Source organism: Cryptosporidium sp. chipmunk genotype I (genome assembly GCF_004936735.1).
Source record: "Cryptosporidium sp. chipmunk genotype I strain 37763 chromosome Unknown contig_10, whole genome shotgun sequence".
NCBI lineage: Eukaryota > Apicomplexa > Conoidasida > Eucoccidiorida > Cryptosporidiidae > Cryptosporidium > Cryptosporidium sp. chipmunk genotype I.
In genome coordinates, this window is record NW_027125596.1 from 43710 (window position 1) to 65059 (window position 21350).

A 21350-nucleotide genomic window follows, 5' to 3' on the forward strand; every position below is an offset into this window, starting at 1 on the left:
TTTTTTTTTTTTGGTTATTAAGACTTATTTACATATTTAAAAATGTGGTAATAAAAATGGGCGGGAAAAAATGAGAGATCTAAAAGCAATTTAAATAATTTATTTAATATTTTTCAAAAAAAATGACGGTACTACCTATACCGGTATTTTATAATTATGAATAAATAATTATAAAAGGAAAAAATCAAATCAGAAATTTCTTATTTGAAGATTAATCATTTTTTTGAGATTTGTGAAGTTAAGGAAGTATTATTCTTTTTTTTCTAATATCTAATATAGTTATATGGTTACAGAGGTTAAAAGCTAAGAGCGATATTTTAAGAATATTTTATATAATGTAAAATAAATAGCATATGAAAAAATTTTTTCTAAAAATATAAGCAGGAGTGAATCACATATAATAACTTCTGGATTTATAAGGACGAAGGATGATTACAAGCTTGGTGAGCAGAATACTTAAAGGTTCTGGAACTGGATCGAGCTCTGGAATAACTACTGGAGATGAATCATTTTTGAAGATTTCTGAAGAACATTCAATATACTGTGCAGCATCGTTAACAACTTTCTACCGGCCAAAAAGGTTGAAGATTGCTATATTGGACCATATTCCATGTAATTTAGATAATTTAAGTATTGAGTTGTTTACAATTCAAAAGTCAGGGAACTTTAAGGAATTTATCATGTCACACATTCATGACGCTAAAAAGATTAAAGTCCCTCGACAAATTTTGATAATGAATGGATATTCATTTTATAGCGTAATATCATCCTCGAAAACCGAGAATTGTCAAGAATGTGGTAATAATGTTTGTTCATCTTTGGTTGTGGACTTTACTAGAAACACAGACAATGGTGAATCTACTTATTTGATTTTTCAGGGAGAGATGATTTTGAGGATTTATGATAAAAAGAATGGACTAAATATCTATTCACTTGCAAGAGGAAGCAATACAGATGATGTTATTCATATTACAAAAGACGATATTATACTTTCAATTCCTAATTACTTTGTTCTATCTCAGTGTTTTAAGCTAGATCTTATTATGTATTCAGCTATTGGTTGGGCTAGATATGGTGAAACAAATCACAATCATTCTACACATTTTGATTATTCTTCAACAAAGAATGAAAATATCAATCAAAATAAACAATTTTCAGTATCATTATCTCAAAATCTATCTATATGTAACAATGAAGAAAATCCAAAGAAAAGTTCTCGAGTGATTAAAGAAGGGGGCTCTAATATAGAAAAGGACTTGGACTCTGCCGTTTCAACAGAAATTGATTCTAATATAAACAGGGCCAATAATAATATAGAAAGCAGCGTTAATCCTATTGTTGAAGTCTTGAGCTCTTTAAAACCTGCAGACCTTAGTGACCAGCCTGAATCCAACAATAAGCCTGCATCTAAAGAAGAGGAGCCAGATCCTACGCCTGAACAGAAATCAGATTCTAAGCCAGAAACTTCTCATCTTGCTGCATTACTAAGAGCAAAGGCTCCTCCACTACCATTACATATGAAATCTGGAATGAAGCCAAAGGCTTGCCCTTTCAAGGGAATTGGAAAGGATTCACAGGGTAAATCTATAGGTGATAATAAAAAGAAAATTCTTCCATTAGGAAGAAGAATTCACTGGAAACCATTATCCGAAGAAATGGCTCAGAAAACAATCTTTCGTGAAATCTTGTATACCTCTCTAAGCTCTCATGCCCAATCTCCTCCAGTGTCCCCTACTGACTCCAGTAATTTGAGTTCGCCAATGACTTCTTCCGTTGAAGATCTTTGCTCGGGTATTGTAGATGGCTCAAAGATGGGAGCGGCTTCTCCTATGTCAGATTCTGTTTCACCAATAGCAATAACAGATATTCACATGGCAAATACTCTGGTTCACATGGAAACTTTGTCTAGAGTGTTTACAAAGTCTCAAAGTATTATGGGAGGCCAGAGAGGAGCTTCTGAAGGTTTGAATACTAAAGAATCAAACGATGAACCGAACAAGATTCCATTACAGAGAAGCTCTAATAATCCAAATTCGCCAAGTCAGAATAAATATTCTGATTCTTCGAATCAAGTCAATGGGTATTGCGAGAATGCTCATGGAAAGAGTACCAAGTCATCAAAGGATGAGCAAAATAACCAATCCAATAATTCTTCATCTCAAAAACAGCTACCCCTGACATTCTTGTCACAGAAGAGAGCTCAGAATATGGCAATAGTTTTAGCCAGGCTATCAGTACCTACTGACTACATTATAGAGATATTAAACTCCTTCAATATTTCGAGCCTAACTCTCGAAGACTATGAGAGAATCGAACAAGTTTTACCAACGGAGATGGAACTGGAAAAAATTAAGAGCAACCCAAAGAAAGAGCTTCATCAATTGGAACAGTTTCTAAGCCGGTTCTCCCACATTTCAAATCCAATGACAAGGCTCCGCTTTCTTAAGTTCGAGCATATTCTCGACGCATCTGAGTTCGATATTCAAAGGAACTTAAATACTCTCTATTCAGCTTCAGTTCAAATTAGAAACTCTAATAAATTGAGATTAATTCTTAAAGCCTTCTTATTGCTGGGAAATTATGTAAATCATGGAATCAATTTTTCTACAATGAGTAATATATCTTCAATTTCCCATGTCGCTAATAATGGCTCTATTAACTGGTCTCTACTTGAAACCAAAGGCTTCTCCTTATCATCACTATTAAGATTGATTGAATTTAAGACCACCATAGATCCTTCATTTACTGCTCTTCATTATATTATAGCAAATTTGTCTCTGACAAATCCAAAACTTAATTTAAACCAGTTTCCTGCGGACCTACATGCAATTTCAGAAGCCTCCAAGATTTCAGTTGAAGCCTTATTCTCTCATATTAATGATATGAGAAAGGAACTTGCCATATTAGAAGTAGAAAAGCAAAAATTTACCAATGACAGAGTTGAGAGTCTTTTTGAGTCATATTCAAGACGTCTAGATGCTTTGATTGAAGGATATCATAGAATTGTTGAAAAAGTTGTCGATACTGCCTTATATTTCGGTCAGAATTTACCTGAGGGAAACAAGGCATCCATAATTCAGCCATTTTTTGAAACCATGAACATTTTCATCTTGCAGTTTTCATCATGTTGCAAAGAAATTCGAGAGAAGCCATCGAGATTCTCTCCTTTGCTTGTTGATTCCTCTTTGGTTTTCCCAAATGATAAGAGCTTAAATTCTTCAACCTCAAGTTTAATATATGTCCCATCAAAGATTAGCTCCACAAGCACTAATTCAACATCATCAACACCTTTGGTTGAAAACTCTCCAAACAAATCACTGACTAAAATTCCGGATATTCCTGATTCCAATTTACCAGAGAAATTAGATAATGTAACTTTGGATAAAAGAGAAATTCAGCCTCAATTAGAGCTAATTTCAAAGAACTACCAATCCAAGGAGCCATTCTCCTCTAACATTATGAATAATAGGAAAAAAAAGGAAATTGACAGTCTAGTTTTTGTTCAATCCTCAAGAAATAATAATGCTGTAAAACTACCTATTAGACCTCCTCCTCCAAATTTGAAGAATACAAATGCAAACTAGCAAGCTATTTTTAATGTTTGTTAGTAACTAAGAATTAAACTAGAATAGATAAGAGTGTAGAAAAAGGAAAGGAGAAGACTTTGTTCCAGCTTTAGAGTTGTATCCGTTATAAGTCTCAAGTTTTTTTGGCACCATTTATTAAGGTTCAAACTTACAAAAAGCTTATTTTTTTTTTTAAAGGTTTCCTTACTTCATAAGTTAGCTAAAATTACCAAGTAGAATTCAATGAAATTTCATTTATATTTATTATAAATAGTTATTTTTCCATTTAGTTTATTCAAAAACCACACTTCCGATTAATTATTATTTTACTTTCATAAGTAATTAGGTTGGCTGTAAAAAAACATGTTTTGGCGGGAACTTCAAATGAATGTTAGGAAAGTGAATGAAAAATTAAGTAGGTAGAAATGAACGGAAATTACCATCAAGAAAGGAGTCGCTTGATTCAACAGCACAAGGAGGAGATTAAGTCAATAGAGAAGGAAATTAAGTCAAAGAAGGGGACTTTAAAGGAACAATACCAAAGACAGTTAGAGGAGGCACAGAAAAGACATGAAGAAGAAATGAGAGAGTTTGAATCAAAGCATGGGAATGGTGAAGATAAGACAAAGAAGGGACGCAAACCATCTGGTTCAATATCTTCTTCATTAGAAGCAGAGAGATGCCATTCCGGAAAAACGGTTTTCTATGAAGAAAGGCAATGGAACAGTTTAAGTAAGTCAGAGCTGGAGGTGGAGTGCAAGTTGAGGGGTTTGAACTCGAAAGGTAGCAAGGAGGATTTGGTAACCAGACTGTTTATATTCACTGCAGATCAGAAATCAAAGATAAGTAAGATATCCCATGATGAGCAAGAAGGTATGGAAATGGTTAAATCTCGAGGAAAAGCAAATAGTCAACTGGAGTCGTCTTCAATTAAAGGATTCACAGTGGTTTCAAGCTCTAACAAGTTTGCTCCACCTGAGATCAACTATTCTGAAGCAGGGGGTACTGGTAGAAGAAAAGGAAGATCTCATAATAGAAAAGTTGATCATAGAAAAAATGCAAAACCAGGACAAAATTCTTGGGCAGCTTTCTGTGCCAGAAATGATATCCCCAGAAAAAAGAATACTGACTTAAATATCCATGAGGATTCGAATTTGGAGAACTCCAGCGATGAGGAGAATGAGAGAGAAAAACAGTCTTCTTCTGAAGAGAGTCGTTCTGAAGTTGAAAGTTCTATCGAAGACAACGAAAGAAGATCATCTGACTCCGATTCCGGTTCGAACTCCGAAGGTATTGATGAAGAGGAGCTTGCTCGGAGAAATAAGAGAAGAGCAGTTATGGTTAAGGTACTGGAGAAGATGTTTTCAAGTATCACAATTAGTGAAAAGAAGAATGGATTAAAACTTTCAGAAATACAAGGACAATTAACTAGACTTAATGTCAAGAATTTCAAGCCAGAGCTTCTTGGATATAAATCTGTGGAAGACTGGGTATCTTCTCAGCCAAAGACTGTTTTAACTTATGACGAATACAACCAGCTTATTTTCCCTCCTGGACACAAAATTCCAGCTTCAAACAATAGCAAAAAAGATGACCCATACTATGTAGATTCCCTAAGTGAAGAAGGGGGGGAAAAAAGTGATGATGACTTCTTCATGTAGTTTAGTTTAAGATGCTGACTAGAGTATTGCTTGCTTATTGTAAGCACACATTTATATTAAATTTCCTTCTTTTCACTGATGTATAAACAGTTTTCTAAGAAGCATATTCTGCTTCAATAAAATCCTCCAATTAAAAAAATAAATTTAATTAAGGAAAAAACTTCGTAAAGATTTTCCAGCTGAATTAATTAACAAAAATAAAAATATTTTTGGAATTTAATTGCATGCAAAATGTTTGCATTCCGGTATGTAAAAATAAAAATTATAAAACCTGCTAAATTCCAGGTCGTTGGGGATTTGGCGCGTAATTTGCCCACAAAAAACTGTAAAAAAAATAATGCGAAATTTAAAAGATTGGGAAAAAGTAGAAAATTCGGTTCTTTTGTGGAAATTGTAAATAATTAGAGGTTTCGAGAAACCTGACGTATTTATTTGAGTAACTGTGATAGGGAAAGCTAGGTTTCAGTTTTCTGTGTTCATGCCAAGGTTTAACTGGAATAAAAGAAACAAGGCCAAAAAACAGGAAACTGAATTTGATGTTTCTTTCTACAATCAACAGGTTAAGGGAGGAGCAGGAAAAAGACAATTCTTTGAGAGCTAATGTGGCAAAATCGGTAATACTTAATAGTGAAGAGGAAGATGAGGGAGGAAGAAGTAGTGGTGAGGAAGGTAGTAAGTCTGTGATTAGATCTTTGAAAAAACCAGATAGGAGAAAGAATGGATTAGCTTGCGTTAATAACGATGAGCCAAGTTTTTTAAATATTCCTCAAAGGAAAGGTCCAAATAAGGTTTCAAGTGATAGTAAGAAGATTTCGTCTTTTCAACAAATTTTAAATATTGCGATGGTTTCTAGTAGTGGTATGAAAAGTTTGGATCGGAAGAAAACGACCAACAGAGAAGTACGTCAAAATAAGTTTATTCCCCCAACTTCTTACTATGATTCTTTCGATGGTTCGCCAAGTTCCAGTTATAGCATTGACGGTCAGAGAAGCCAAGAAGGAAGCAATCAGGCTCTTGGAGACACTGAAGATGAGAGAGACTCGCCTCTTAAGATTAATTTTGTTCGAGTCATTTGTAATGGAAAAAGGAATGATGATGACAAAAGTAATAATAGTAGAACAACTTCCACTAAGGAGAAGAATGATATGGAGAAAGACGGGGAAAATAACAGTAAAAGTTTTAAAGCAAATAGGAGGTTTAAAAGAAGTGATTCGAACAATATTCCAGAACTTGGATCTGCCTCCAAGACTCCTAGGGTCAAGAAGATCACGAGGAAAGGTGTTGGGCAGGCACTGAAAGATTCCGACCAAGTATTGGGCAATAACGAGAAAAGTAAGATTAAACACAGAAGCCAAGCTAAAGAAAGTCTCGAAAAGAGAAAGTCAGTTGATGCCAATACAAAGAAATCAAAGACTAATACTCCTAAAGATATAGAGAAAGGGGAGAAGAGAGATTCAAAATCAAAGGATGTCATTCAGGACTCAGAAGAGAGGCCTGAGACTTACAGACAGAACATTTTAACTTTAAAGGCCAAAAACAACTTAATTAAAAAGAGATTTAAGGAACAAACTGATGATGACTTCTTTAGTAATATTCTGGTCTCAACTCCCAATAGTTCAAGCTCTAGAAAGACTAGAAAGAGCTTAAACTTTGAGCAGAGTCCTGCATTATCTATTTTTAGTCCTGACACTTTGGATGTTAGACTTTTAAAAACAGGTCTGACCCCTATAAATAGTAATAAGGAAGGATCCAGCACTGGGATATCCAATAATAAAGCTTCCAAACGCAAAGAGCTCACGAAGAAAGGGTTAGAATCATTACACTTATCCCCTTTAAGTTCATGTTTGAAGGAAATTGCAAGTGGAGAAGACACCAATAGAAACTCATCCTATTCAAAGAGCTCTGCCTCAAAATCTATTGGTGATATACTTGGTGGCTTAGAAAGTACTGCTGGATCCAAAGCTGGGAGACTTGGTAAGCTTAGTTTTGAGAAGCAAAACAAATTTATAATGCAAATACATGAGAAACTAACAAGTGGAAACTTTGATGACGAAAACAAGCCAAAGCAAAACCCCTCTTCACAAAGCAAGAAGACTGGAGTCGGTACTGATAAGTTCAAAGCAATCAAAGGCTCTTTTGATTTAAAAATCAACCTTGACTCTGTGCTAGATCAAGAAATGGAGAGTAGCACTAGAATTGCTGATCAAGAAAAGCAGCAGGAACTTTTGTGGAGCATTACAGAGGACTCATCTATTCAAAATGAAGACAGAAATCTTTTTGTGCAGGAACTCATTGCTCATACCAGTAACCAACACAATTAGTTATTAGTTTGTCCAAGTTAGTAACTATAAAGAGAGCCAGTTTGTAATTCACCTTTTTTTTTAATACTTTCCATGCTCTGACCGTCCCAAAAAAGCATGTTTTAAAAGCTCAAAGCCGCATATTTTCAAGAAAATAGAAAAAAAAAAAAAATCAAAAAAAAATTTATGATACTACTTATATATCATTTTAAATTAAATAGATTTATTTGAAATAAATTAGACTAGAGACTTAATCTCATTATTATTGCTATTGTTTGCTGAGTTCCCTCCTATAGATTTAGAGTTAGATCCCAACGTAACAGGCTTATCGTTTGAGGCCGAAGCTTTGTTTCCAGAAAGCTTGTATCCTTCGCCTCCAAAAGGAACGAATCCACCAGAAGAGCCAATGTTTGACCCAGTAAATGGATTTGACATACTTGCTCTATCGCTAGTCATCTCAATAGGTGCATTATTCACGCTTGAACGATTCGGAGGCCCATTTCCTGCATTTGATGTTGATGTACCGAATATATAAGCTCCTGTAGTACCAGTAATCAGTGGAGAACATAGCATAAGCTCTTTAAATAATTGCCAGGAAATCCGAGTACAAGCTGCTAGAACCAAAGCATTGACTGCGAAAAGAGTACAAGCTGCAATGCTCAAAGGTGATCCAGCAATAGAGAGCGAAACTGCAAAGTAAATAGTGCAGAAAAGAGTTCCTAAAGCCGATATAAATATATACATTTGCAATATTGGGGGTCTATATGCATTGGCATCCTTAACTGAAATATATGCCAGAATTATAGAGAAAACTTGTAATAAAACCCAGACTGTTCCCCCAGTTGGAACTAAAACAAACAGTATTATAAGGGTCATAAACTCAATGACCAACAAGAACTTGAGCTGTCTTGCATACTTTCGGCATTTCTCCGAAGGAGGAACTGAATATAAACCTGATGATCCGAAACTGCACATTTTATACCAATATTCACTGTATTATCCACTCCACTAAATTCTCTGCCAAGAACGTTAGTATGAATGCTGACGGAAGAAATATACCAAAATTATGTATTATTTTTAAAAAAGATTATATATTAATTTAAAAGCACTTTTAGAACTTAACGGAGCTAAACGTTCTAAACTCCAATACTTTTCTCAGAATTAGAATAACACTTCAAAGCCCCTAGTTCCCTCTCCCCGTTCTTAAAAATATACTAAGTGACTTTCAGTCAACTTTTAATTATATTTGCTCCAAATAAAAATACTCAAAATGAAGTGAGCTTAAAATGAAGAAATTCCAGAAAGATGTGCCTTCTATACCACAATTTACTCAACTAGCCTGCAATTTTACTCGCTAATATCTTATTGGAATTTTATGATTGGCATACTAATTCCAACTTTTTTCCATTCTATTTACATACTGTGCTTAAACTATTATTACTCCTTTATAATACCAGGTAAAGCCCGCCCAACGTAATTGGCGGGAAATATGAAGTTGTTATATTTTTTTTATATGTAAATAACGACCAAGTAAATGTATTACAAATTGTTAATATTATTTTATTAAAAATTAAAAGTAGTTGCATGTAATTATGAAGCTATCTATCTATTATATTCTCATGAACGCTTGGGTAACTATTCAGAATATACAGAGAGAAATCGTTAGTTGAGAAAGTTTTCTAGAAAGACACTTCAAATTTGACTAGTATTCTTGAGGGATATTGTCAAATAAACTTAGCAAGCTATTTTATGAAACCCACTTATGTAGATAAAAGTTTTGGGAGGATTTACTTTGTAGCTAAATGAATTTCAGGGTGAAATTAAGGGATCTAGGAAATATTAATATTAATCAGATAACTAGGAACGTATTTTAAAAAAAAAAAAAAAAAAAAAAAAAAAAAATTNNTTTGGCATTTAAATAGCTTTTATTCGTCATTTGAATCTCTATGTCTGTTATCTAGGGCGAATTCTTTGAATTTCTTTTTTGTTAACAAAATTAGCTGTTTATTAATTTGAAAACAAATAATTATTTTTTCAAGGGTTATTTATAGGAGCTGAAACTCTTTATCATTAAACATTGAATTTGAATTAATTTGATCTTATTCAGCAACTCCAACACTTTTAATACCACTGGAACCACTGTCTTTAATTGCAACATACCTAGCACCTTTACTTTCTATTCTATCTTCACCAGATGCATCAGATTCTTCAGTTTCCTCATCATCATCAAAGATTAATTGACCATCCCGAGAATCATCTGAAGTAATGCCCTTTAAAGATTTTTTTTGTCTGGAGGATATTTTAGAGTTAACTTTAGCTGTGAATGTTAAAGTGTCATATGCAGCAGTGGTAGACAAAGGTCCTGATTCATATCCAGCATTTGGCTGAGTAATAAAAGCCTCATCAGGATTCTGTGTGGCAGTTGAAGTGATGGAAGGCTCTAAATTTGTTTCAATGACAGTAGAATTTACCAGTCTCTGAGTTGCTTTTGATAACTTTTCTAAATTACTCTTTTCAATTACAAACTGCCCATAAACTTGAGGAATTCCCTGCCATCTAATGAAATAATAGTAAACAGCAGCAATAACATAGTCCATTTCGTTCCATTTTCTTGTATTATACTTGATATTTGTTAAAGTACAATACCTGGTTTTTTCAACAGAATGAACCCAAGTCTTTAAAGGAGATTTCTTCCAAAGTGAGTCTGGATACTGCTTCCATGCTGCCCTAGTCATTGGTTTCTTCTTGTTTTCTCCTCCATAAGTTTGTTTCCCAAAATCCAGAAAACGGAATATCTTCTGCTTTAAATCTCTAAACCATTTCTTAACACTATTTTCCTTATAATTTGATCTTTCTACATTACCCAGAAGATATTGTAATTGCCTTTCATATAGAATTACTGAAAGGCCGAAAAGTCCTTCAGGAGAAAGCAGTAAATTAGGTGAAAGTTTTTCTAAAGCCTCAGATGAAAGTTCATACTTTTGTAATTCAATATGCTCATAAATGTTTCCAAGATACTCAATTGAAGAAGGAATTCTCTCCAAGTTTACAGCGTTTTCATTATTGCTTTCCTCTGGTGGCAAAGTAGTACTTTCTGAATGTATTTTCCATCCAGGCTCACAATAAACAACTTTGGGGTTCCCAATTCCTTTACATCTCTCTTTAGAAAAACATCTTCCTTGGAAGAAATCTCTTAAAAATGGCTTAATTTCACAATTTGGGCAGTAATACTTCTTTTGAAAAGCTGATAAAGTGTTTTTTCCACTATAGCCTTTACGCCTTCCTCTGAACTCAATATATTTTCTAATAACAGCTAATGGATATAAATCATATAATGCAACCTTGTCCAATGGAATATTTAGTACTTTACTTTCTTGTCTTGTGATCCAAGATCTTATTTGAGAAACTGTCACTACAGGGTGCTGATATGAGTACAGTGGGCCCCAAGGAAATAATGGCTGGCTGTCCAAATCCTTTGGTTGTCCATTAAAGTTTCTCATACTAGACAAGGAAAAGAAATAAAGCATGATTGAAGTCATTGTTATTGTTTCTCCATCTGCTCCTGTTAAATCTATGCTAGTAGTTGTTGGCACCCCATTTGTATAGTTTGGATCTTCTGGGTTAAGTGGATAAAACAAGCTTGATAATATTTGTGGTACTGTTCCTCTCTTCATTGTTGTCATAGAAAGATAAATATTCTCCCCAATAGTACCTGCTAAACTTCCAAACAATGTTACACCTGCTCCAGCAATGAGTGCGACATCTACTGATCCCAGTGATCCACCAGATACTAGCGCAGCTAATAGCCCAATTACAAAGCACAAAAATAATACTTTTCCTTTCATTCTGATATTTCGTTATAACTCAAGTTATACTCTCTTCTCGAAAAATTGTTTATAAGTTAATATAGCTTTGTTGAAATTCCTTTGCAATTAATTTATGCTTTAAATATGTGTACACATAAATACATATACTAACTTTAATTTGTCTAAGCATAAAATGCAGTTTCTAGTATAATCCCCACTACTTTCTCTGCTAATTTTTTAGCAAAAACTTCACTCCAATGTCTCCATTAATATTCGCTCGTTATCTATTATAAAATTTCCACTATTTATTGTCTATTTAATACATTGCAATAATGCATTTTATAACTTGACACCTCATTAATAAATTAATTAGACTTATCTACCCCTCCCACTTATTATCTAGTATCGACATATTTATAAACTTATTGCACAGTAGTTACTCATATTCATTATTTAAGTTGGCAAACTTATGTCAAGTCTATTGGTGATTTTAGATTAAAAAATATTCTTTTAATTCTAATATTAGTAGTTACTATTAATTCAATAACTCGAAATAATTAAACAGACCTAACCGCCTAATTTCCCGCCTAAACTAACTTCTGTGAATGCAGAAGAGTGCATGTGGGGGGCAAGAGCCCGTGAAAAACTTCAATTATTTAATATTATACTCTCTATGATTAAATAACAAACTTAATTCTTTTTATTTTTTAATATTTTCTTTTTCTTCTCTTTTTTTTCATTCTTTTCCTCGTTTGACTTTCTTTTTTTGCCTTTGTCTTTTTTCTTGTCATTATCATTGTTCTGTTCTTTTGCTTCTGACTGCTCAGATGGTCCTCTTATCTTTTCACTATCATCTTGAGTACTGACATTATTTGTATCTGATTTGGAATTTGTGTGCCCCACCTCCTCAGTAGTCTCTGTATTGCCTTTAGGTTTAAACTCTTTTTTAGAGTTTTTCTCGTTTTCCACAAAGGAACCATCTTCCTGAGAATATCTTTTGATTTTAAGTGGATTGAAGCTGTACAACTTGCTAAATCTGGAAACCTTTTCTTGATATTGACCAAATACCATAGGAACGCCAATATCTCTTGAAAATGTGTTGAGTACTGCTCCGATTGAATAATCGTAAACATTCCAATTGAGTGAATTATACTTACTCTTCTTAATCTCATCAGAATAAACTGCATAGACAACCCTTTCAAATGATTGGAACGGATTATGTTTCCACATAGAATCTGGAATCATCTTCCAAGGTGCAATTCTAATTCCATTACGTTTTCCATGGCCTAAAGAAGCAATATCAGTAACTGCTGCATAAGATCTTTCAAAGGCTCCAAGAGACTTTCTGAATTTACTTGCGTCATAGTTAATTGGATCAATTGATGAAATATCATACTGCCTTTCTCTCCAGTAAAGTATTAAAGCAAGAGCAAGTTGCTCGATCTTCCTGTTTTTGTATGTAACATTTTCTTTTGAGACTACATACTTGTTTTTCATGACCTTCTCTAAGTATTCATATATAGCGACAAGCTCCCCCCATGAAGTATCATCATTTGGGGTCCAAGGAGTTTTTTCATAATGAACTTTATTGCTATCCTTCTTAGCGTGTACTGGAGATCTTGATGAAATTGCTCTGCGATGCGATACACTAGACATATCTGAAAGACCTCCTTCTATAGTATTTTGCTTTTTATCTTCCTCCTTAGATTGATTCTGTTTTTTTTTATCCTTTTTTGAGCTTCCTACTGCGTTAGAAGCTTTGTTTATTGTATTTGAAATTGACTCTTCCACAACATTGATTGTCTTATCTCTATTTTCTGAAATAAATCTTGCTATTCCGATTGGATAAATATTCCAAGGATCGGCTTCTGTAATGTTTAAGCGAACAAATCCTCCAGTGACTGACACCAGATAATCCCTAATCTTCTCAACTTCATTAATTGGATCGTTTTGTATGCTGAAAGTACCCCATGGAAGTATTGGAGGTTCAGCATCAGGATTTGAAACCTTATCTGTAAACTCTGAAACAAGCAACGAGTAAAAGTACATTAACCCAGCCACTGTAGTCCTTGTTTCTCCATCCCAATTATGTGTATCTATATATAGCAGTTTTTCATCTGTTCCATTCTCGAGTATAGGGCACCTTTTACTCGCCAAAATTTGACCAAGAGTTCCTCTATCCGTCTGAGTAAGCATGTAATAAACAGCTGTTCCTCCTAAGAGTCCTAGTGTTGTGGAAACAGAAACAGAGGCAAAACCATTGGAAAGAGAAAACCACCCAAATAGAATTTGTATTATTAATAAAGTTTGCAACTTCATAATATCAAACTGTATTTTAAAAGAAAGTTAAAATATTTCTAAGTTATATTTCTAGTATCCAAATTTTTTTTTTTTCGAGCATATTTGTAAGAGACGTTACCATGTCAGTATATACCTAACAAACTATGCAACTATTAATTAATTTCTAAAAAAAATAATTTTTAGTATACTTACCATCGATTACTCAAATTATAATCGAAATTCTACATATTGTATTTTAACTATTGTAATGTTTGCTTCTCCCACTTTTTCCTACTAATTATTTTTTCTTCAATACAAATAGCGTCATTTAGGATTGCATACATGCAAGATATTAAAAATTAAAATATTAATTCCCGCCCAACAAGTAATAATAAAAATTAAATTGATTGCATATACAACTTTTTGATTTATTCTAGGCCAAGTGGATTTACCATTAACAGAATGTACTGTAGGATATTTGGTCGAATTAAACTTCGAAACTAATATAAAGGAACAAGTAAAGAACATAGTCTATTGATATTTGTTATCCATAGTATACTATAATTGAATATACACGCTTAAATTATATAAATAGGTGCCTGAAATAATACTTAACTATTCTGCCTCGTACTTAACTGAATGGGGAACAGGCACGTTGTACTTTTGCAGATTTAAAGCTTCTCTTTCTAATAGGAGATTTTTTCTGCTTACTTTACTTATATATTGACCGTATAGAATGGGAACCCCAAGTATAATTGAGAAAAAGTGAACAACAGCTGCAATTGCGAAATCAAACTCCGACCATTCAGATGAACTGTAAATGTCAGAGCGAACTTCCTGTTGATGAGATCCGATAATAAGGTATTCTAAAGTCTTTGAGGGGTTTAATTTCCAATGCTCTTCTAGAATACGTTTCCAAGGTGCCACACTAATACGATTTTTCCCGTGAGCCAAACCAAAAAGATCGAAGAAGCATAAAGTAAACTTTATAATTTTGTCTTTAAACTTTGCAAATGAGCACTTTTTGAAATTAACGACGTCTATATAATTAATGTCATATTGTCTCTCTCTTAGATATAAAATTAAAGCTAACGAGAAGTTGACCAACTTTTCATTCAGTTTGTTCTTTTGACAAATCTCATTTAGTGAGCTTCCCTCCAAAGTATTTGTATATTCGTGTATGACTTTAAACTCTTCAATAGCTGTTCTTTCACCTGGAATCCAAGGAACTGAAATATAACTAACTTTGGGATTTAACTTGTTCTTACAAACAACTGTAAGTCCTCCAATGCAGTGTTTTCTTCTTATTCTGAAGTCAGAAATGACAGATGAAGAAGATTTAAGCTCTTTTGTTTCAAAATAAGAATCTAGTGTGGATCTCTGTCCAATTACTGTAGAATCTGTAGGGTTATTTTCTTCTACAAAGCTTGTTTTATCTCTCTTCATCTCAGCAGATGGCTCATTTTCTAATAGCACCAACTTAATATTATTGGAACCAACTTGCTCTTTATCAGTTTTGGACTTACTTTTTAAATCCTTTTTCAGCTTTGGATATTTTCCCTTAAATTTGAATTTCCCATTTCGCATAGAGGAGTATTTTTGTATAACAGCCAAAAGGTACAGCTGCCAAATATCCACATTATTCAGAGGTAATCTGATATAACCACCTTTAAGTGATACTAAATAGTCATAAATCCTGGTCATAGCTTGAAGAGGATCTTCATCCAACTTAACTTCACCCCAAGGGAATACAGGCATGACTGTGCTAGAGTAAATAGAATATTTGTCATTTAAGTTTGGGTTAACTGCTAAACTAAAATAATACAACATGCATGATGATACCATCATTGTATCTCCATCCCATTTATCAGTTCGTATGCTAAAGGTATATTCGCCAACTCTGTCTTTTTGAATTGGAAGATAAATACTCGCTAAAATCTTCCCAGTTGGGCCTCTCTTGGTCTGAGATAGCATGTAATATAGAGAGACGGTCGAGGATGCCACAGAGTAGGCTGTTAAACTCGTGCTTACTGATGGAGAAGCGGAAGCACTATAAAACCCTTCAACTAGATCAAAATTAAGGGAATGAAAACAAATACAAAAGATAAACAGTGATCTCAATAGATTCATTTTTTATTACTCTCAAAGATCCCTCTACTAAAACTCCCCTATTTTCTATATTCAAGATTAAAAGTCGCTCTTGGTACCGACTCTTGGCGCCCACATCTCCTCAATTGCATTATGGCGGGCTATGCCAAAGTCATGCATTAATAATCCTTAAAAAAAAGTGTAAATGTTGGAATTGTTTAATCACAAAACTTTCGTGATCTGTGGTATATTCTATAATGAATTTTTTGAATTGATCCAAGCGGTATCAACAAGGCCTATACAAATGCAAAATTGTAAAAATTTATTGATGTTATTCGAGTTACTTTTTATTTCGTAGAGTAAATCATACCTGTTTGCGGATTAGTTCCCAAAGGTCTCCTAAAAAGTAGAATGTGTGGTTCAGGCCTGAAATTGGTTAATTTCAAGTTTTTCTAAATCTTGAAGCTAACTTACTTATGTACCAGGTAATGTTGCCATCCCCTGGATTGCTGTACCCCAAGCATTCTCCACTCTTGCTCTGAAAGTAAACCGGTAGGCTTTGATTGAATTATTGCCTGAGCCCTTTTGGAAATCTGAAATAAATCAATTAACTACAATCTTAATATTTGGGAGGACCAATTGAAACAGATCCAAACATCTAATATAATAAAATATCTGCACTAATCCTGTCCCAATTTCGTAACTACTTACAGCTTTTGGTAAAGTTACATGCCTATATTTCTTTAGTTTTTCTTCCTTCAGCTATACACCTCCTTACTTACCTGTACTCATATACATCATCCTCATACTTTGATGAATATAATATATCGTCAGGATAGTTCACCATCTTTACTCACCAAACAGTTCTGCATTAATAAATATTTATTATTAATTTATTCCCAAGAATGTCCCAAACTCACATTAGATTATGGATTGCTTGGCGCCAAAGTGCACGAAGTTGAATTATAAGTGTTAAGAAAAAAGAATAAAGACAAAACACATTAAGTAAAACTGCTTAGAACATGATCTAATGAGGCAGGATGAACGCAAATAAACCTAAAAGGTTATGCCTAACAGTTCTGACTAGAGATACAAACTGGGTGTGAAAACGATACCCCTCCTAATAAGGGCAATACCTTCTTTGAGTTTTTTCTCAAGATCATCGTTTCCTATAGATTTAGTTGCACTTGCAACTTGTCTGAGTAGCTCCTCCAATCTCCTCAAACACCTAATCACGCTTCCTTCGTAAAAGCTTGTGTTTTCAAGAATAGATGCAAAGCTCTCTCCCTTACTCCACTTAAGGATAATGGGCATAATCTGGGGTCTAAATTTACTCATATATTGTGCTGAATCAATGCTTAAGCCAGATTCTGATGAAATCTTTACAATCATTTTTGCTACGTCCAGAATATTGTCATATCCTGTTGCTAAAGTAGAGTCTTCTAACTTTATATCAGGACATTTCTCATCATATAATAAGGATGACAAAATGGCAACAATATATTCTATTTTCAATTCTTGGAAAAAAACATTGTTAAACAGTAACTCAGTGATCAGAAGTTCGTCTGATGTTGAAATCTCACAAGCTATTCTCCCCTTCAATTGAACTATACTATTTTCATCAGTATAATCTAAATTCTTTAAGACTTTTCTCATTCCAAGTAATTCCTTTTGCATAATAGTATCGTATTCATTTTCCTTCAAATCCTTCGATATCTCATCTACTCTGTCTTTCAAATGATGTCTATGCGAACTAATATATAATAATAATAAAGCCAAGGATGGGCACTTATTTACTAAAATAGACTCTTGTTGAATCTTCTTTTGTAGCTCTTTAAATTTTTCTAGTTTACCGCAAATTTGAGTATCTGACGATGCATTTCCAATGTTGATAATTTCATCCCCGTAGTAGTTTATTAGTGGAATCTTATCGTTACCAAGATGATTGAGAACTTTATTTAATGAGACCTCCAATGACATCAAGCCTGGAGTGTTCTTATTGGTAATATTGCTTCTATTCTGAGGAATATTTAATCTTACAGTACTAATTTCCAGTATTGATGACACCGTGCAATTAAAAATACAATAATCGGAGTTCTCATTAATAGAGTCTTCAACATTCTTTTCTAGTTCTTTAACAATCTTATCATACACTAGTTTCGGAAAGCGCTTCTTGTTTAAGAAAACCCTAACATAGTACTTATCGGACTCTTCCATATCTGTTGAATTAAAGCTCGATTTTTGTGCTTCAGCTCCCTGCTGATTACCTCCATCTTCACGTTGATTTTCCAGATTTTTGTTTTTAATAGGCTCAATCAAAAATCCAGTATCTACCTTTTTGTTCCTAGGGTTTGGGTTGCTCAACAAAACTCCCCAACCCAAATCTAAGTACTGGTTTTTGTTAAACCCACTAAAAGCATTCGTATAAAAGATGTATTTTGGATCTTTTGAACATACTTCCAAGACCTCATTTTCATTCTTAGGCTCTGAATCCTGTAAATTCAGTAAATTTGCTTCTTCTTGTTCCAAAAGTGGCAATCTTATATATACTAATCTTCCTGGATTTAGAAATCTGTGGACTATCCTAGAATTGATAATGAACCTCTTAATATATTTGTTAAGCTCAATTATTTTACAAAAATGACTGAAAAGAGTGTCTCCAATTCGAATTAATGCCTTTTCTGAGTCTATATGATACCCAGCAGTTCTCTCTTTCTTAATTATGTCAATATCCCGTTGGTTTTCTTGAGTTTCAAAACAACTTTCTGCACAAAGATCAATGAAATTACTGACTTTCTCTTGTATTAAAGCTTTATCTCTCACAAAGTCTTTTTCAGAGGGTATCTCAACCTCTAGTAAATATGGAGAACACGGATTCTTTGAATAAAAGTCTTTTGAATCAAAAGAATTTTCACTTTTGCAAATAACCTTAAATCCTGAAATATGCAAAAAATATGCATATGTAGTTAAAAGCTCTGAAAATTTTGAGAATTCTGGTAACATCAAGCTTTCCTTGAAAGAACCATAGATATCATCTACTCCCTCAACTTTTCTACTCATAACTACAAATTGGCCTCCCTGCATACTACTTCTATTTACGCTAGATATACTTTTTTTTGAAGGACTTTTTGAATGGTTCTGTTCTTGTTTTGATTCAATAAATTTGATAATTGGCTCTGAAACTTTGTAATTGTCTAAAATACTTTGAATCCTATTAATTTCTTCATGCAAAGATACAGTCTTCTTCCTCTTAAGGAACTGAGAAAATGATCGATTAATCATGTACTCAGGATCAGCCCCTTCTAATCTTAATAGATTTAGAAGCATATTATATCCAATATAAAACTGGCTATCAATTCTCAAAGGCTGTCCGGTAAGCATTGATTTGATAGCCCATGGATCAGCTAATTCATCAATCATTGTAATTGTGATACCTCTATCATCAAGACCTCTTCTTCCTGCTCTACCACTCATTTGAATAAACTCTCCCGAATTAACAATTCTGTATTCCTTCCCATCAAATTTTCTCAGTGAAGTAAAGATGACCGTCTTGGCAGGCATGTTAATTCCCATAGAAAAGGTTTCAGTAGAAAATAGCACTTTAATAAATGACTCTCCAAAAAGAAGCTCTACTATTTCCTTTACAACAGGAAGTAAGCCTCCATGATGAATTCCAATGCCTCTCCTCAACAATGGAAGCATCCCAACAACCTGAGGGATGTTTCTATCTTCCTCTGCGAGAGTTGCAAGGGCGCTATTAAAAATAAAGTCAATGCTCTCCTTTTCTTCTTCAGTAGATAAATCAATGTTTTTCAATGATAAGGCATTTAACTCACAATCTTTCTTTGAAAAGGAAAAAACAATAATTGGTAAATAGCTCCTTTCCTGACACATATTCACAATGCTTTCAAGGTCTACTCTTAACTGAGCTTTGCCTGCATGCTTTTTCTGTTCTTTCTGAGAGCTGTTGCTCTCAGCAGCAATTTTCAAAGCAGACAATGCCTTCATATAGTTATCTTGCTTGAAAATCTTGTTTTCATCCATTACTAAATAAACTCCATTTCCTCCTGCTGGGAAAATAAAGTGTTGCAGAGGAACTGGCCTATAATCAGTGTATACAACATGGCAAGGTTGATGCTTTGTCCTACAAATCCACTCTGCAAACTCTAAATGATTTGGAATGGTAGCAGACAAAAACACTAATCTTACAGTATCTGGCAAAAGAATAATGGACTCTTCCCAAACAACACCCCTTTCTTTATCTCTCATATAATGGATTTCATCAAAGATTACCCAGGCTATTTCTCTCACTAACTCGCTTCCTCTATATAACATAGATCTCAGAATTTCAGTTGTCATTACCATTATTGATCCAAGAGGATTCACTGTGACATCTCCAGTAAGAAGTCCCACATTATTATCGCCAAATGTAGTTCTTAAATCTCTGTACTTTTGATTACTCAAAGCCTTGATAGGAGATGTATAAACTACTCTCTGATTACTTTTTAGAGCCATTGCTATAGCATACTCTGCTACACAAGTTTTCCCCGCAGAAGTATGTGCTGAAATTAATACACTTTCTCCTATTTCCAAGCAACCTATCGATACAGCCTGAAAAGTATCGAGTTTAAATGAGTATTCCTTTGCTGGAATTTTTTTTCCATTCTCATCATACTGAACCTTGAGCTTGGAATCTGTCGGAGCAACATAGCCACATGGTCTAATACATTCATGGACGCAGTTTGTCCCTGACTCATATATAATATGCTCAACTTTCATACTATCATCGAATCTTGTATGGCTAGCAACAGTATTATCATGTTCATCAATCAATTCCTCTAAATTTTCGCCATTCTCGTTGCTAACTCTGGCTTTCTTCTGAGTCTGAGGTGAGTCATCAAATGATCTTTCTTCCCTTTCCATTTTCAATCCTCCTTAATTAGTAATTACTATTAACCTCGAGAAATAAAGACTCAGAAAGATAGCCCAGCCTAGGATAAATAATAATCTAGACAACAATGGCTGATATTTAAACAAATAACAATTATTGGGTTAATTTTAGTCAATTTTTTATTTTTGATATAAGTACTAAAGTTGTCAAAAATTACAAGTAGTGCACCGCCAAAACCTGTTACCGCCAAATGTTTGTGTACTGCCGGCATATTGTTGTGGCTGAGGTACTGCATGCAAAAATGCATGGGATAGTGTTTATGTAATAACTAAAATCATAAACAGGAAGTAATATATTTTGTTTTTATTTCATGATTATTTAATTAGAGATGTTTTTGTTTTTTTTAAAGTTGAGATTTCATATTAAGGTCCTGGTAATACTGAGTAAATTTGCAGCTCATTCAAGAAAAAGTTGATAAAACTATTGGAATTAAAAAGTATTTCAATGTTATGGGAAAATTCTATTTTGAAATTTCTTAATGTAGACTTCAAAAAAATTTACTAGCGGCGCTTAAGCAAGCAAAGTCATTCGAACCCATTAAAACATGTACAAATAGTAATTAATTTAAAAAAAATGAGAATTTATTCAAATAATATATAAAAATATCGAATCCATTAATTAAAAAATTAAAATATTTTGGCGGGCATACATTTGTGTGAATTAAAGTCTTGTCCATTATGTCTTGCAGGGTCATTTTT

The 21350-nt window shown here is 33.7% G+C and overlaps 9 protein-coding genes across 9 annotated transcripts; 3 read left to right on the plus strand and 6 right to left on the minus strand.

The window, feature by feature from the left end:
- Positions 1 to 428: 428 nt before the first annotated feature.
- ELE39_000166 (formin y 2 domain (FH2)) lies at positions 429 to 3584 on the plus strand (the record flags this gene model as incomplete). Its single annotated transcript, XM_067343190.1, has 1 exon — positions 429 to 3584. The coding sequence occupies one exon, from the start codon at positions 429 to 431 to the stop codon at positions 3582 to 3584; it is 3156 nt and encodes a 1051-aa protein (XP_067201124.1).
- Positions 3585 to 3991: 407 nt separating this feature from the next.
- Positions 3992 to 5227, plus strand: ELE39_000178 (SAP domain; the record flags this gene model as incomplete). Its single annotated transcript, XM_067343202.1, has 1 exon — positions 3992 to 5227. One exon carries the CDS (start codon positions 3992 to 3994, stop codon positions 5225 to 5227), a length of 1236 nt encoding a protein of 411 aa, XP_067201136.1.
- A 536-nt stretch (positions 5228 to 5763) lies between these two features.
- On the plus strand, positions 5764 to 7548 carry ELE39_000189 (uncharacterized protein; the record flags this gene model as incomplete). The annotated part of the gene is made up of 1 exon (XM_067343213.1): positions 5764 to 7548. The coding sequence occupies one exon, from the start codon at positions 5764 to 5766 to the stop codon at positions 7546 to 7548; it is 1785 nt and encodes a 594-aa protein (XP_067201147.1).
- Positions 7549 to 7764: 216 nt separating this feature from the next.
- On the minus strand, positions 7765 to 8502 carry ELE39_000200 (uncharacterized protein; the record flags this gene model as incomplete). The annotated part of the gene is made up of 1 exon (XM_067343224.1): positions 7765 to 8502. The coding sequence occupies one exon, from the start codon at positions 8500 to 8502 to the stop codon at positions 7765 to 7767; it is 738 nt and encodes a 245-aa protein (XP_067201158.1).
- Positions 8503 to 9626: 1124 nt separating this feature from the next.
- Positions 9627 to 11372, minus strand: ELE39_000211 (signal peptide plus transmembrane domain; the record flags this gene model as incomplete). The annotated part of the gene is made up of 1 exon (XM_067343235.1): positions 9627 to 11372. The coding sequence occupies one exon, from the start codon at positions 11370 to 11372 to the stop codon at positions 9627 to 9629; it is 1746 nt and encodes a 581-aa protein (XP_067201169.1).
- Positions 11373 to 12023: 651 nt separating this feature from the next.
- Positions 12024 to 13652, minus strand: ELE39_000222 (uncharacterized protein; the record flags this gene model as incomplete). The annotated part of the gene is made up of 1 exon (XM_067343246.1): positions 12024 to 13652. One exon carries the CDS (start codon positions 13650 to 13652, stop codon positions 12024 to 12026), a length of 1629 nt encoding a protein of 542 aa, XP_067201180.1.
- Positions 13653 to 14228: 576 nt separating this feature from the next.
- On the minus strand, positions 14229 to 15743 carry ELE39_000233 (uncharacterized protein; the record flags this gene model as incomplete). Its single annotated transcript, XM_067343257.1, has 1 exon — positions 14229 to 15743. One exon carries the CDS (start codon positions 15741 to 15743, stop codon positions 14229 to 14231), a length of 1515 nt encoding a protein of 504 aa, XP_067201191.1.
- A 561-nt stretch (positions 15744 to 16304) lies between these two features.
- Positions 16305 to 16548, minus strand: ELE39_000244 (uncharacterized protein; the record flags this gene model as incomplete). The annotated part of the gene is made up of 2 exons (XM_067343268.1): positions 16305 to 16434; positions 16484 to 16548. 2 exons carry the CDS (start codon positions 16546 to 16548, stop codon positions 16305 to 16307), a joined length of 195 nt encoding a protein of 64 aa, XP_067201202.1.
- Positions 16549 to 16784: 236 nt separating this feature from the next.
- On the minus strand, positions 16785 to 20624 carry ELE39_000255 (Mtr4p like SKI family SFII helicase; the record flags this gene model as incomplete). The annotated part of the gene is made up of 1 exon (XM_067343279.1): positions 16785 to 20624. The coding sequence occupies one exon, from the start codon at positions 20622 to 20624 to the stop codon at positions 16785 to 16787; it is 3840 nt and encodes a 1279-aa protein (XP_067201213.1).
- Between the last annotated feature and the right edge of the window lie 726 nt (positions 20625 to 21350).